The 15,133-nt window shown below is 50.3% G+C and overlaps 1 protein-coding gene across 2 annotated transcripts in view; it reads right to left on the reverse strand.

Annotated features, from left to right (window-relative positions):
* The window catches only part of PLXNA4 (plexin A4), a 408,310-nt gene that overhangs the window by 340,759 nt on the left and 52,418 nt on the right, over positions 1-15,133 (reverse strand). For both annotated transcript variants that reach the window (XM_054564675.1, XM_054564674.1), the window contains exon 2: positions 2,555-3,819. In XM_054564675.1, coding sequence (XP_054420650.1) covers positions 2,555-3,739 — 1,185 coding nt within the window. In that variant the 5' untranslated portion in view covers positions 3,740-3,819. The remainder of the gene's footprint in view (positions 1-2,554; positions 3,820-15,133) is intronic.

The raw sequence follows: 15,133 nt of genomic DNA on the forward strand, positions 1-15,133 counted from the left end.
TGCGTGCTCTGAGTTGAGGCCAAATCAATTGCGGCCGAGAGCTCCAGAGCAGAGTAACTCGAGGATCGGCGAATCAAAGGAAACTGATACTGCGCATTAAAAGCCGCTGTGGCCTTTCAGCCTGGCTGGAGAGACAGCCCCAGCCCTGAGCGCAGTTTCTGGCCTCCTTTCTCCTCTTAGCTCTGTGCTTGTCTCTAACTTGAAAAGGCTAATTAAAGCCCCCAAAAAATCAAAAGCCTGTTATCTGGCTCCATTACTCCAGTCCTGGCATTAGCCTGTCTTGAGAAGCTGTTTCCCTCTGTTCTCCCCAAGGCCACTGTGCAGTGTTGGGACCTGCGGCTCTGCAGACGTCCATGTTGAACTTGGCTTTTTGTATTGTGGCAGGGAGCAGGGGTGGGGCACACTCCTGCCCGTGGGCAGTGAGGCTGATCCCTGCAGCTGATTTTACTCCCAAAAACACAGGGTTAGAGCAAGCTCTCAACAGAAGAGTGTCTACAGAAAAAATAGCCAACCTCTCTGACCTCAAAAGAACTAGTTCCTTAGTAAGAGTAAGCACCCAGCATAAGCTTGCCATTCTCTAACCTAGGGTTTATGTGTGCATGCTGATGAGGGTATTTATTGTGTATGTGTATACACAGGTATGTGTACACGTGTGTCCATACAGTGTGTGTGAATGTGGCGATAGAGAGGGAAGGGGGTTATTCTCAAGGCTGTGGCTGCCGTTCATTCATAAGATGTATGACCTTGGACATTTCACTCACTTGGTTGAGCTATGGCATAAGAGTTTACACTAGAGGATCTCTAAGGGCCATCAACATTCTAATGTGTCTCCCGGGGACGATGGCCGAGTGTGTGATACACCTTTACACAGCACAGCATCTGCACTGCCATTTACTGCCTTCACTGGGGCATGGCCTCCCCAAGTTCATAAGCCCATTTCATGGGCTCTTCTGAGTGGGTCAGCTCCTGCCCCAAACCAAAGACTCTGAAGGATACATCACCTGCTAGGGTTCAGGAGACACAGTAGAGTGCCCTCGATTCTCTGGCCTGCAGTGACTATTAATTATTGCTGCCATTTTGGGGCCCATAGTACCTCCCCCGTTTCCTTTGTGACACTAGGGATCTCCTGGCTTTCCAGGGCCTCCAAGGAGGAATGGCACCTTTTCCTTTCAGCCCAGATACCCAGACAACTCACCTCTGGAAGGTGCACTGAGCCTAAATGTTAGGGCACCGAAGACACACTTTGCTGAGTCCCTCCTTTCTCCTGCCTCTTCTCCCCCAACCCCAAATCCCAATGACTGGAGAAATGGCCTCACCATAAGCTGGGTGGGGTGCATGCCAGTGCCCTCTGGGGTCTGCTTCACAAGTGGTCATACTTCATGAAGGGAAACGTACACTTTTTAAATCAACCCAAATACATTTCCTAATACGGAATTCCACCAGAGTTTGACTAAATATCAGGAATCACATCCATGCCAATGAACGCTTCTACCTGACGGGTGAATTTTCCCTTCTTCATTAAGCTTATAGGATAGCTTTTCTCCAACTAGGTTCATAACTTTTTCACTGGACAATACAAAGGGAAAGGGGAGTGATACAGGGGATAGGAGAGGCCAACAGCTGAGCTTTCCCAGTCAGCTGAAGAATGATTTAGAAAAAAGTTGGACCACCGTAAAGGTGACCAGAAGTCAAGCCACAGAAAGGCTGATGCTTTTCACGTTGGGTCACAAGTGAGTGAGGCTGAGTCACCAGTCGCACCTGTGATCACCTAGCAGAGCAGCAGCCTGAGGTCCAGTCTGACTCTCAGGGCCCACAGGCCCCCGGGACAGCAGCCTAAACCAGCCCTTCCTTCCATGCCCTTCAATATTCCTGTCACTCAGAACTCCTCCTTGGCTGCCTTCTGACTTTGTGCTGTCTCCTCTGTGGAGCTCTGCACACAGAAGATGCTTAATAAATACAGTTTTCTAAGCAAGTTCTGCTCTCCTCTCTCTGTTCACTGAACCCTCACCCTACTTCTTCTGCTCACATCGCTCCATTTCCTACAGATACACAAGGGACTGAAAACGTAACTCTCCTGAAATTCCATATCTGTCTCAAATGCAGAAAGACTGACTCATTACTCCAGTACTGGTTTCATTCTAAGCTCCCAGGGAAGAGATTCCCAGGTATGGTTGGTAAGAGGGTGGGTATACATCTTGCCCTACAGCACATGATAACTGGCCTTCAGCAATGCCTGGTGCATGTGACATGTAGGTCACACAATTCCTGCCTATTCCTAGCACTCCCTCCTATAACCAGTAAGCCAATATGCAATAGAGAAAAGTGCCGTGATAGGAAATCTACGTTTTAGCTCCAGCTCTGATTCTTATAAGCTCAGTTGCATAGTCATGCATGTCTGAGCTGGCGATGATCTGAGTCCAGTGAGACCCAGAGACAGGATATACTTGTCCCATCTGCAAAATGGCATGGGTGATTCACAGCCCTCAGAGGCCGCATGCCAGGGGCCTCCCTCCGCACCGTGTTGTCCCAGCCCGCAGGTCCTCCCTTGACTCACCGCGCTGCTGCAGGGGATGTCCTTCACCTTGAGCCAGGCCAGGTCTAGCGTGCCCTCACCCCGGTAGCAGGACTGCAGCCGCTCCTTAATGCGGTCGTTGATCTGCTTCAAGATGAAGATGCACAGGGCCGACTCATCCAGGGATTTCATCTTCCGCTTCTGGCCCTTGGAGAAGAGAGCGAAGAGGAGGTCGTCCTCTGGACGGACTCCGAGGGTCTGTGCAAGCGACGCCCCGGCTTTGGACAGGTAGGCAGCCTGCAGCAAGCGGTACTCCACTCCATCGCGCTCACAGCCAATGGGCACCTCCACGTAGGAGTTGAAGGCGGTGTCCTCCTTGCAAAGCCTCACAAGCTTGGATGTGTAAACCTGTTCCTTTGTGGTGGAGCCTGGGGGAGACACCATCTCAGGCTGAAGGGTCAAAAAGTAGACAAAGTTGCCACTGCTGAAGCCGTAGACATAGTAGATATCAAAGTCAGGGATGACAGTGAAGGTGTCCGAAGGGATCTTAATCATTGAGGCCACAAACTCATCGTGGAAGACATAAGCGAACATGCCATCTGCCTCTGAGTTCTTGGTCAACTTCCGGCTGGAGATGGTGGGGAAGTACTCTGGCTTCCCATCCACTGCTGTGGCAATGAAGAGCTTGTCGTCCAGGTTGCTGTAGGAGACGATCACTCCAAAGACAGAGCCGCTCTCGTTGACTCCCGACAGGTAGTGTTCCTTCTTGTGAAAAGGCTCCCCGAGCTTGAAGAGATCCTCCAGCCTCAGGAGTTTGCAGATGCCTTGATATAGGCTCCCACATGCGATCAGCCTGTTCTCCTTGTAGTCTATCAGGAGCATCTTGTTGACATTGTTGGTGGTGGTCAGGGGCTCATTGCACGTCTGGACGATGCGGGGTGGGTAACAATTGGGGTTGTCCTCATCCGGCCCTGTCTGATGGGTCACCAAGACCTTCAGGTCGCTGGAGAGCTTGTAGATCCGGTTGACAGCCCCCAAGTAAATGTGTCCTGTCCTCTTGTCCACCACCAGGTGGTTGAAGCTTTCCGCTGGTTCCCCACGAAATGTGACAAAAGACCGCTTCTGGGACGGTGGGGGTGGCTGCCGGGGGAGCAGAGTGGAGGAGCCCATCCCTACCATCAGGAGATGGGACAGCAGGCAAGTCCAGTTCCAGGGCATGGCTTTCATTTCAGACACGGGTCCTCGTGGCAAAGTAGCACTGACAAAGCGTCCTCCTGGGAGGGCCAGGACTCAGGAGTGGAGGGTCCCTATGGGGGGAAAAAAAGGATGTGATGCTGGGTGACAATGACAACAGCTTAGCTTCACCCCATAGCTTGCCTCAGGGATCCTCAAAGTATTCTGTTCGTTCCAAAACAGAGAACTCTACTGGGGGGAGCTAGAGGCCAAGGGACATGATCTCCATGGGTGTTTGCAACAGCGAGAGCTGGTGGCAGAAGCCACAGGAGGGCATTTCAGTAATAATAAGAACAACAACAGTGATGGCAATAACAATAATAGTGATGATGACAATGTTAACAGCCACCTGTTGAGTCCCTGACTGTGCCAGTAGCTGTCCAGCACCTGCCAGAGACAAATCTTAATCTTAAACTTCAACTCAACAAAGCTCCCACTGCCAGGATCTTCCATCTGCCCCTCTAGCTCCACTCTCCACCTTTGTCTGACCCAGGAGGCTGGCCTGTATACAGGTATGTACATGGACTCCTTGCCCTCGGACCTGGTTAGGTGCCTCCAGGGCTGGAGGAAGGGGGAGAAGATAGCGAGAGTGGACGTGGGTTGCGTGCACGGGCTGTGACCCTTGTCCACAGGTCGCACAGGGTCCTAGTCAGGCCTCTCCACCCAGCCTCCCTGTCTCCATCATCCTGACCACCCCGATTTGGTTCTAGAGGAGCAAACAGGGCCTCATTGTTTCTCTCTCTAAATACTGCCCTCCCTCTTAAGGAGCCACCCTTTTTCCAGGCGCCCCTGTATTAACCTTTGTGTGAGTGAGTTTGCATGTACTGTTTCCTACTGGGACCCTGGCTCGTAGTCCTCTGAAGGTAGTAGCATTGTTATTCCCACTTTCCAGCTTAGGGAAGTTACAAAACTTGCATAGCTAGAAGTGGTAGAGGTGGATTCAAACCCTGCTGTTCAAGTCCATGGCAGGTTCTCATCCTTAACTACCAAACCATCTCAGGTTAGCCAGGCATGGATGGGGATGTACCCTGGTTACTGTTAATACACAGCAGAATAGTTCAAACAACTGCTTCTTGGGGTTGTGACTACCTGGCCCTCAGGGTCTGCACCTACTGCAGGGGAAGCTTCCCCTCGGTCCCTCCTCCACCCCACCTATGGGGTGGATGGTGCATGATCCCAAATCAAAAATCCACATTCTCGGTCCCCTCTCACTGTGGCTGCAACCAGGTCCTCTGGACACACTGCTTGGCTCTGAGCCCTGATGTCCTTTCAACGAGGCAGACCTTGGCAGCCTCCCAGAGTGGGGCCTCCTCTGAGAGGTTTTCACTAATGGGAGTGAACTTTTTAAAGCAGCGCTCAGGGAAATAAATAGCCAAATAACTCCCCATGAAGCAAAACAGCTTTCTGTCCTAAATTTCTCATTAATTCCTCTCCTATGCCTTCTGTGTGTGATTCCAGAGGACGGCTTCATACTTCCTACATTCTGGTAGAAATCAAGGCAGAAATGGCCTACCTCTAATTTGGGGGTGTCTCAGCTTTGTGGGATTTCTCTGGTTCACACCCAAGTATGTCAAAACAAGGTAATAGGAAGAGGTCACTGTTGAGCAACAGAAAACCCTCCAGCAGGGAAGGAGCATGAAGTTAGATGGAAGGAAAATGAAGAAAACAGACTTGACATTCTTAGCTCAAACCCCAGTGAAAACACAGGTCTTCTCAAGTAGGTATCAGAGGAGGCAGATGGTGGGCCCCCCAGCTAACAGCAGTCCTGCATGTTGAGGGCCTTTATTCAATCTCTCCATGTGGAAAATGTTTGCTCAGGGCACACATGAAACGTGCTAGACACCATAAAATCCAAGGATGGCTGGGGCTGAATCAGGCACCCACCACAAGAACCAAAATTACTCAGACAGTGAAGAGCTATGCACTGGACCACATAGTGCTTCGGGAGTCTGCAAGAAGAAAGTGACTTCTCAGATGGGGAGGGGGATTAGGGAGAAGGATGTAGGAAGTCTTGGGGAGGGGATGGCATTTGGGCTGAGCCATGAACTTGGAGAGGACATGTGGAGCTGGAAGGGAAAGGCCTTCTTGGGGAGGGGTCAGCATTGCAAATCCTGGGCATATCAAACAGGATGTATACCAGGGAAGAGTCTGTCAAGAGAACACAGTTTCTGGGAGTCAGAGAGAAGACAGGGCTAGGAGGAGAGAACCACAAGCACTGTCAGCGTGTCCCTGCAAGGCTGAGACCGAAACGCATGGCATTAACAAAAGAAACTTAAAGGAAAGAGCAAAGGCCTCCAGAAAGGAGACTCCACATTTCCCTCCATTGAGTCTTTGCGGAAGAAACCGAGTCCGGAGCTGAGAACTGTGGGATCCATGAAGGCAGGCAAGGCCTTGCCCACCAGTGTGTCCACAGTCCCGGACCAGTGCCTGGCACACTGTGGAAGATCAAGAGCTGTTTTCTCATTGGCAGAAAGAGAGGCTGGGAGCAAGGAAGAGTGTCACTATCTGTGGACAAGTTGCCCCAGGCCCCATGCAAACGCTGCCCCGTGAATTACCTCACCTAACCATCGCCACCGTTCACTGGGGTCAAGACTGTTTTACCTGCTTCTCAGGGGAGGACATTTTAGTTCTGCACAGGCATGTGGCTAATAAGTGACAGAGGTGGAATTGAAACTCAAGTTTGTATCACTGGAAGTACCTGTACTCTCTCTAGCAACGTGCAGTTCTTGAGCCCAGAATACAGAGTACGTGGAAGCCCTACTTAATTCATGTAAGTCCCCAAACTCAGAAATCCAGGACTTCACCCAGTAGCACCTCCCTGACAGCTTTGTAGGTGGAAGGCAAAGCCTCTGGGACCGGCAGGGCAACCTGGCAGGTGACATCCAACAGGTGGGCACTGCTATCTACCTCTAAAAGCATTAATGACTGGAAAATGCCTGGCACACGGACGTGCTTAATAGATGATAATTGTGGTTGAAGAGACTGAGATAAGATTAAAAGAATTAGGATCATGAGAGCGAGGTGGTCCCATCAGGTACCATGTCATTCAGAGCGCGAAGGTGTCAGGTGATTCCTCTTAGAGATAAGAGACAAGAAAGTCAAGATCTGGAGAAATTAATGACTTGCAGGAGATCACATAGTAGTTCAAGGTGGGGGTGGGATTAAGCTCCGGTCCCTGGACCCCCAGTCCAGTGCCCTTTCCACCACCTGTGGCCTGTCCTCTGACTTTACCTGAACCCACTTCAGCATCTGCTCCCTGGTCTTTGTCTGGAGGAGACTGGCCTTCGGGTGCCGCCTGCCCTGCTGGCTGACACACCTCGCAGAACGTCGCTGCCAATGACCAAAGTCCAGCAGGGCTGGTAACCTTCCTTCCAGGTGTGGGGCAGACGTAAGTCAGGGCTCAGACGTGAGCCCTTGGGAGGGAACTTTCTTTCGGCAGCCACTGTTTCGGAAACAGCCAAGCACTGGAGAAAGTGTGCCTGCCACGCCCCCTCCTTACTGTACACACTCACAGACCCACAAGCCAATCAACAGTTCTCCAGTTTGCGAGAGGCGAGACCAGGAAGCCTGTAATTATGAATTTACTGAGCAGAAAGGTGCTGGGGCTCATTCTCCATCTTCTATTAGGCACTGAAATGAGACACAGTTATGCATCTCAAGCACTCATCGCCCTCGTCTGAGGAGGCTGAAATTACTGCGCCTGGAGAGATTTGAAGGGGCGGGGGGGAGGATCCACAGAAAACAATAATGTGTGACAGGAATAACCAGCATCTCATTTTATACACCATGAAAGGGACTGATTGGAAAACAAATAACAGAGAAATGGAAGAGAAGGGAACAAGCAAGGCTGTGGGCTCCTGTGTGGCTCACCGGAGACCCCACTGGGCATCGCGGTGGCGACCCAACCTGCAAGGAGCCCTCCTACCCCAGCTCCCGTCTCCTGCCCACCCCTCTGCCCCGGCTCCCTGAGGCTGCCCCATCCCTGCAAAGCTGAGCCTCCAGTGTGGCTTCCATTCCAAACATCAACCCTGATAAGTGGTGACCCAGCCTGGGAAACCCTCGACCCTACCCCCCCATTTCTCTCCGGGGTCATCAATTAGGTGGTTTTAAAACAAAGTATGAGAGGTGGCATTCAGCGCGGCTCTGGTTCTTAAAGCCAAGGGATGTGGCTGAGGCATCTCCACATCGCCCCGAAGGACTCACTGGACCAGGTGGAGTGGGGAAGAGGTGGGCAGACAGCAGAACTCAGCTCTGAATCAAACCCAAACACACTGCAGTTTTCCCTTCTTTGAAATCAGATTTTAATTCTGAGGGATCTCAGGGGAGACAGGGCTCATTTTTAGAAGCTGATCATCATTTTGATTAAAGAAATTGGCTCTGTCTTTGTTTTATGTGGCAAGTTTTGAAGAGCTCAAACTAATTTTCATGAAATAGCACCATCCTCTCAGATTCCTGAGTGGTAGAGAAGAAGATTACAGAGTATTTTAAAATAGCAATTACCTTACAAAATTACTTTGGAGTTTACAAGGTGCTTTCACATTATCTCACTCTGATTTTATTGTTTGCAACAGGTCTAGGTTGAAGAGGTATTTACCTCCTTTATAGACAGGGAAACTGAGGCATGAGTAGGCTGAGGTCACACACAATCATGTTGGGCCTTGGGAGGCTCCCCAGGTCTCCCTCAGTGGCCCACAACGCCTTCTTAGTCCCTGTGGACAAAGTGCTATCCCTCAGGACTATTGCTATGGAATAATAGAACACTTGGAAAACATATTCTAAGACAATGTTTCAAAAAACCATCTCTACAACCCATCACAAGCCCAGAAGCCAACTGAGTGATCTACACATGCTTCTTAAATAAAATAGAAGAGAAATATGTCCCATTTAGGATAAACACAATTGAGTGAAACTTTTGTGACAGCTGCATTTATGTACATATTGAATGCGATGTATTTCTTTCTGTTGGTCACTGTGATGGTTAATTTTACGTATCAACTTGGCCAAGCCTGGGTGTCCAGACATGTGGTCAAACATTATTCTGGGTGTCTCTGTGAGAATATTTTTGAATGTAATTAACATTTAAATTGGTGAACACTAAGTGAAACAGACTCCCCTCACCCCCAACTATAATGGGAGTGAGTGGCCATCAAACCAGTTGAAGACTGAACAGAACAAAAGACTGACCTCCCCTGAGCAAGAGGGGATTTGGCCAGAGACAGCCTTTGGACTTGAACTGCAACATGAGTGCTCCTCCGAGGTTCCAGTCTGTAGGTTACCCTGCAGACTTGGACTACAAGCCTCCTTGGGTAAATGTGTGACCCAATTCTATTTCTCTGGAGAACCTTGACTAGTACTGTTATGATCAAAAATAATTTAAGAGACACTGTTATAAATAGTGGACAGCTATTATTTTTGGCTACCATACATTTATCCTCTGGAGATCCACCCCTTCCCCCTCTCAGCCCTAAAGCTCTTACTAACTCCACCCCTTATTCAAGAGTGTACACACAACCTGAGCCCACACCAATCAGCACAGAGCGGGGGTGGGGCAGTCACAGTGATTGGCTCAGGGACAGGCCCCTGGGTAGATCAGAACCTTTGTGAGGCAGTAAGACTTTGTGTGGGAGCGCTGAGGGGAAAGGTCTAGCTCTTCCATAAGGTGTGACCTTGGAGATGTGCAAGCCTAAGAAATACAGGCACCATCTTGTAACTAGGCGGGTGGGAGGTGAGGAGGAGAAACCTGAAAAGAATGAAGCCAACCTGCTGAGGAGAGCTGAGCTGAGCCAGAGGGTGGGGCCTACTGGGTCCTGGTCCTGGTGACATCATCTAGACGTCTAGATCATGTGCCCTGAAGCCAGCTCTACGCTTATTCTTTCCAGTTACCTGAGCCAACTCTTCTCCCATTTCTAAGCCTATGTGGATTCAGTTTTCTGGCACTTGTCAATGAACGAATCCTAACCCACAAAAATCCAGCCTTCTAGCCAAAAGAGTAGCATCTCTCACCACACCCTCTCTAAATAGGTTATTCTTTCATAGGAAGAAGTAAGTATGCCAAAGAGATCTCCGTGTCCCACTGCTCACAGAGACAAATGGGAATTTTGCAAATAGTGAGGCTTTATTCCAGGTGAGCTTTGGGTGTGTGTGTACTGCCTTTCATAATCAAACACAATGTTCCCCTGTCTGCCCAGAATTTGCCTTGAGGACTGTGCTGACTGGTCTCTTGGGATGTTCTTCGCCTGTTCATGCCTCTAGAGGTGTCTTCCATTCAGGTGGTTAAACCCCAGCCTCCTCACCTAGGGCCTCACTCTTCAGATGAGAACGCTGACCCTGGCAGTGGTCCAGGATGGCCCTACCGTGTGTTAGTACAGGAACTAGTGCCCGCAGAGCCTCACATTTGCAAACTCTGTTGTTGTTTGCACATTGATGTTCTCCCCTCTCTAAAAATAAAAGCTCCTGCAGGTCAGAAATTATGTATTTCTTTTTCACCACTATTTTCTTTAGTCCCAAGCCAGAGACTAATACACAGGATATACATAATAAATGTTTGGGAACACAGGAAAATATGGATGAATAAATGTATAAATGAATGAACAATGAGTGAATGAATGAATACAGCAGAGTATATGAGATGGCAGCTGGGACCATCTAGCTGAAGTATAAAGTAAATTTTGGTTCTGGGCCACCTAGCTCAAAAAAGGGACCAAACTCCAATGCTAGTTTTACTCTACTCTGATCTAGGGCTTATAAGTACTTAAAAATCTCAATTTTGTCCATTTAAAGCATAATTTCAAATCTAGGGCTTATAAGTACTGAAAAATCTCAATTTTGTCCATTTAAAGCATAATTTCAAATCTAGGGCTTATAAGTACTGAAAAAATCTCAATTTTGTCCATTTAAAGCATAATTTCAAATGCACCTTCTTTCATACATGATTTACAATGAGAGCAGCCAGTCTACCAGCTGGAATTTCATAACAAGTCACCTTGCATCCACAAATTAGACTTTGAGAACCAGTGCTCATCTCAGCACAGGAAACCAGTGTAGGCCTGTTGAGGAGAAGGAGCTGGGCCTGCAGGGAGGAAAACTTAAGCAATGCAGAAGACAGTTGCTAGAAGTCAGCATGCATCCATTCATTTGGCCAACTCTGCCATTGGGTGCAAAGCATATTTACTCTCCAAAGCAGGAAATAGAGCCCTGTGCTCCAGGGGTTGGAAGCCCCCTAGAGGACCCCCCAGATGTGTCCCTCTGAGGTTATCTTGGATCCCTGGAAAGCTCTACAGAGCTCCACATCCCAGCCCCCTCCCCCTGGAAACCAGGAGCCTCGTCATTTCCCTCAGCGTTCCCTACAGCACTGCACTAAAGGGGATTCCATCTGTCGTTCAGGTGAGGCTCAGGGACAGGCAGCTCGCTTTCCACCAAAAAGGTGTGCTTCCCGCTCCATGCAGCTGCGAGTATGAAGCTGTCCAAAGAGGTGACCACTAGCTATGGTCTACATTTCCACACGATATCCAGGTGTGACCGTGCAAATAGTAAGAGAGCGACACTTCCACGCCAAAACAGGTAAGAAGTTAGGTGGGCCTTATCTGCAGACCCTTTCACCTGCTGGGGAAAGAGGATTCTGAGACCCTATGGGATGGTGAAGCCTCAAGATGGAAGGGCCCACCCACTGACCAGGGACATCCACATCAGACAAGAAATTAACCATTATAGGGACAAGGCTCTGAACCAGTAGATTTGTGTGTGAAAGCAGTGGGCACCACCCTAACTAACACAGGCAGAAACGCAGCCAGCGTGAGCCTGTCAGAGCGAGCCAGGATTCAACGCGGAGGCTGGGTGCCTGCAGACTCTGGTCCCAGGACATCAGGCTGCCCGGGGTGAAAGTCCTCTGTAGGTGTCAACAGCCACCCCCTTGTTCCCAAAGCCAGACTGAAGGTCGCCAAATCCAGAGAGGTGGGGGAAAACCATGTCAAAATCTATGGAGGAGAAAAATCTTCGTGCTCCTCAGTGACCCTTCCCATGTTTTGGACCTAGGGAGGCACTACATGTGCACATCTGAGAACAGTGAGGAGTTGGGAGCACAGCACAGGAAACACTTCTATTTCATCCGAGAAAGACTAGGCATTTGTGGCTCTACATTAGCAAAATGGACACATGTCTTTTTGAGAGTTACGCCGATTTGTAATTTACCAATTTAGAATATCGTTAGAAAACCAGAATTTTTTTTTTCTGTGTTTCTCATTTTAAACTCTTGGTTTCTGGAAGTGGGAGTCATGAATTGTCTTTCTATTTTCCTTTTCCAGGAAGATTACATTAATACGCAGCAGCTATGGTCCAGTTGTGCCACTGGCAGCGTCCTGAAGCCCGCAGTGGGCCACCCTGCTCCTCATCACTGTCTCAGGATTGAGTGCCACATTCATAAAAGGGTTCGTGTTCCAGGGTGTGGGTATCACAGAACAATCTATCATTACACCAGGGGGAAAAACGAAGTCAAAGCAACTGTCCTCCCAAGAGGAGTGACAGTGCTGTCTCTGGACAGTGCCACATGCCAGTAGGGACACAAAGGGTCGGCCTGGCCATCCATAACCAGGCAGAAAACCAGAACGCAGTGATGGCCGGGGCAGGCGGTGGGCCCAGGATCAGTCCCTCCAGCCTGCTGGCTGTCCCTCTGCTCCTACTTCTGTTCTCCTGAGCATGAGAAAAGTGACAGTGGTTGGGGGAAGGGCTAGCAAAGGGCATAAAGGAGAGGGAAGAGAGAGCAATGGGGAGCCAGACTGAGAGTCCCTGACGCCACCAGGCAACCAGCTCGGTCCCTGGGAAATTCAGCACCAAGCTCAGCTACTCAGAGCTCTTAATCCTCACTTCCCAGTTTATTAAAGGGGGATGGGGAAATGCTATTACCATGGACAGAGCCTTTGGAGCCAGCCTGGAAGAAGCCTCTGCAGGAGGGTGAGTCTGTGAGTAGCCCCATTCAGAGATTAGGCCTTCCCTGGACCCCTGAGGCCCCATCTATGGTCTCCCCTCCACTCGGCCTCCCTGTCCTTGGCCTTGAGGCCCCCCTACCCCCAGGGTGCAGAACCACCTTTCCCTCGCCAAGTCTGCTGTCCCCAGCAGAGCTGAGCCGGAGCTTCAGCGAGCCCGGGCAGCCCAAGATGGAACTCTATTATTACATTACGGCAGCCCTTTATACTCTAGGCGCTGTGCTCCGGGTAGGGGAGTCGCTAAGCAATGACTCTCTTCTTTCCAAGTCTGGCTGTGAGGCTTTAAAAACACAACTCTCTCAATAGCAGTCTGGGCTGGGAGGACAGAATCGTAAACTTCTTTCCAGCGTCTCATTTAAAGAAACAGGCCAGCCAGGAATTTGGGGTCAGATGCCCCAGCTGGCCTTGGCGTCAGTGTGGTCCCTCTCCCACCCCAGCCCTTGGCCCGGCCCATGAGGAATGTCCTGTCTAGGGGTGGGAGGGGGGACTGGCTGCCAGTTTTCCAAGACACCTCACTGGCTTCTAGATATGCAGAAATGGAGGGACGTCATAGAAAGGCGTTCAAGACATGCAAAGTTGTGGCGGAGGGAGCATTTGCTATCACCTTGGGTGAGCCAAGGCCAGGGTGGACGGAGAAGGGGCTTGGTCTTGCACACGCTGGGGACAGTCATCGCTCCACCACACAGCCCATCTCACGCAGGTGGCCTGGAGTGAAGTGGATTGAAGGCTTGCTTTGTGGACCGATCTTTATCTGGGAAGGCTCTGCAGCTCCCACGGCCCTCTCTGCGCAGCCTCAGCCGGGCACCAGTCACAGGGGCCTCGCCCAAACAAGCTCCTATCTCTGAAGACCGCCCCCCTCTACTTTTACGGTCAGGGAATGAAGTAGGTGGTCTTAGCTCACTGCTCTTGACGTGTCCACCAAAGTCACCCAGAAAAGCCTCCTCTCTCTGAATCCCTGGGGCAAGGATGCTGCAGGTGTCAGGAATGATTATCCAAGGCCACAGTCCTGCTAAGTGGCTGACATTCTTTCTTCGTGCCTCAGTTTCCCCACCTGTAAAACAGTGTTCCTGGAAATGAGGAGAGAGAGGCCACTAAATCCAGGAGAAGTGGGAGCGTCAGGCTTCCCGGGACACGGACTGTCGCTGACGCTGGGAGGGTCCCATCTACGGCGCTTGCAGCAGCGGAGCCACGGAACGGTAATGATTAGGGCCCCCGGGGGTGGTGTCAGCTGGAAAACAAAAGGCTGGTGCTGAAGTTTCTCTTGAGACTCTGTGTCTTTGTTTAAATTGGCTTCTTAGCGGCCTCAAGCTACATTGGGGGGCGCCTTGGGAGAGCCTGCCCTGGGAGGCCGTGGGGCTCTCATGCAGTAAGTGGGCCTCCGTCGTACTCCCTGACCCTGCTTTGTCTCTCACGACAAGGGCTGCTGGCGGCGGATGTATTTTGCCTGCTCAGGTGTTGGCCCAATTCCCTGAGCCACATCCTTATACGTTCAGGAAGGGTCTTCACTCTCCTGGCCTCTGGGGACTTTTACAAGTGACAGGTGACGGAGAGTCAGCAGGAGGTCTCCATTCCCCAAAGCATCCTCACCCACCCAAGGGCTTCACGTACACCCCTTGACAAGGTGGTTCTGGCCCATTTCATTTCCTATCCTTAACAAAAGAAGAAATAAAAAGAAAAAGGAATGGAAGTGTCCTTCCTTACACTGGTGTGAAATCTCTCACTGGACTTTTCTAACTGAAGAACAGTTAGGCAAGGTGCTGAATGCTAAAGGCAAGGTGCTGGGGGAATGCGGCTGAGAGCCCATTGCTCTCGGCCCCGGGGCCTCTGCCTCTCCCCTAGTTACCACTCAGCTGGAAATGCCTCCCCACTCCCAGCCCCTGTCACGGCTGTCCCCATCCAGGGACAGGGCTGACCGGCTTCCCACAGCCCAGCCACCAACCTTCCAGCCCATAGTCTTCAAGCAAAGAAGCCAGTAATTTCAGCAAACGGTGGCACCATGAGAGAGCAGACTATCTGAGGCACGTTTAGGCCAAATGGCAGCCCTTCTGTTGTTATCTAATGTCTAGTGGGCGGGCTCTCTCCCCAGCCCTCTCCTTGTCCTCTACCGCCTCCCTTTCCTTTTTAATTTCAGGGAAAATCAGGAAGTGAACAGTTGTCTCCCTTGCTGGTCTATATTCATGTAATTAGTGCTATTTAATTCCACGATGAGCCAAAGCCCATAAAATACAAAACATATTTCAGCTGCGTGCTGCAAATCTTGGCAGAAATCCCCCTGCAGCCGGAAGCTAAATGGAGAGCTATGTTCACTCCTTAAAAGAGAAAAAAAAATGGTCAGAATGACTGCAACAAAGTTTTGGGACCAGGAACTACCTGGAAATACACAAGGAGGTAGAAGAATAGGGAATTTATA

Source organism: Pteronotus mesoamericanus, unplaced genomic scaffold (genome assembly GCF_021234165.1).
Source record: "Pteronotus mesoamericanus isolate MK-2021 breed Mesoamerican mustached bat unplaced genomic scaffold, CSHL_Meso_final scaffold_85, whole genome shotgun sequence".
Classification (NCBI taxonomy): Eukaryota; Metazoa; Chordata; class Mammalia; order Chiroptera; family Mormoopidae; genus Pteronotus; species Pteronotus mesoamericanus.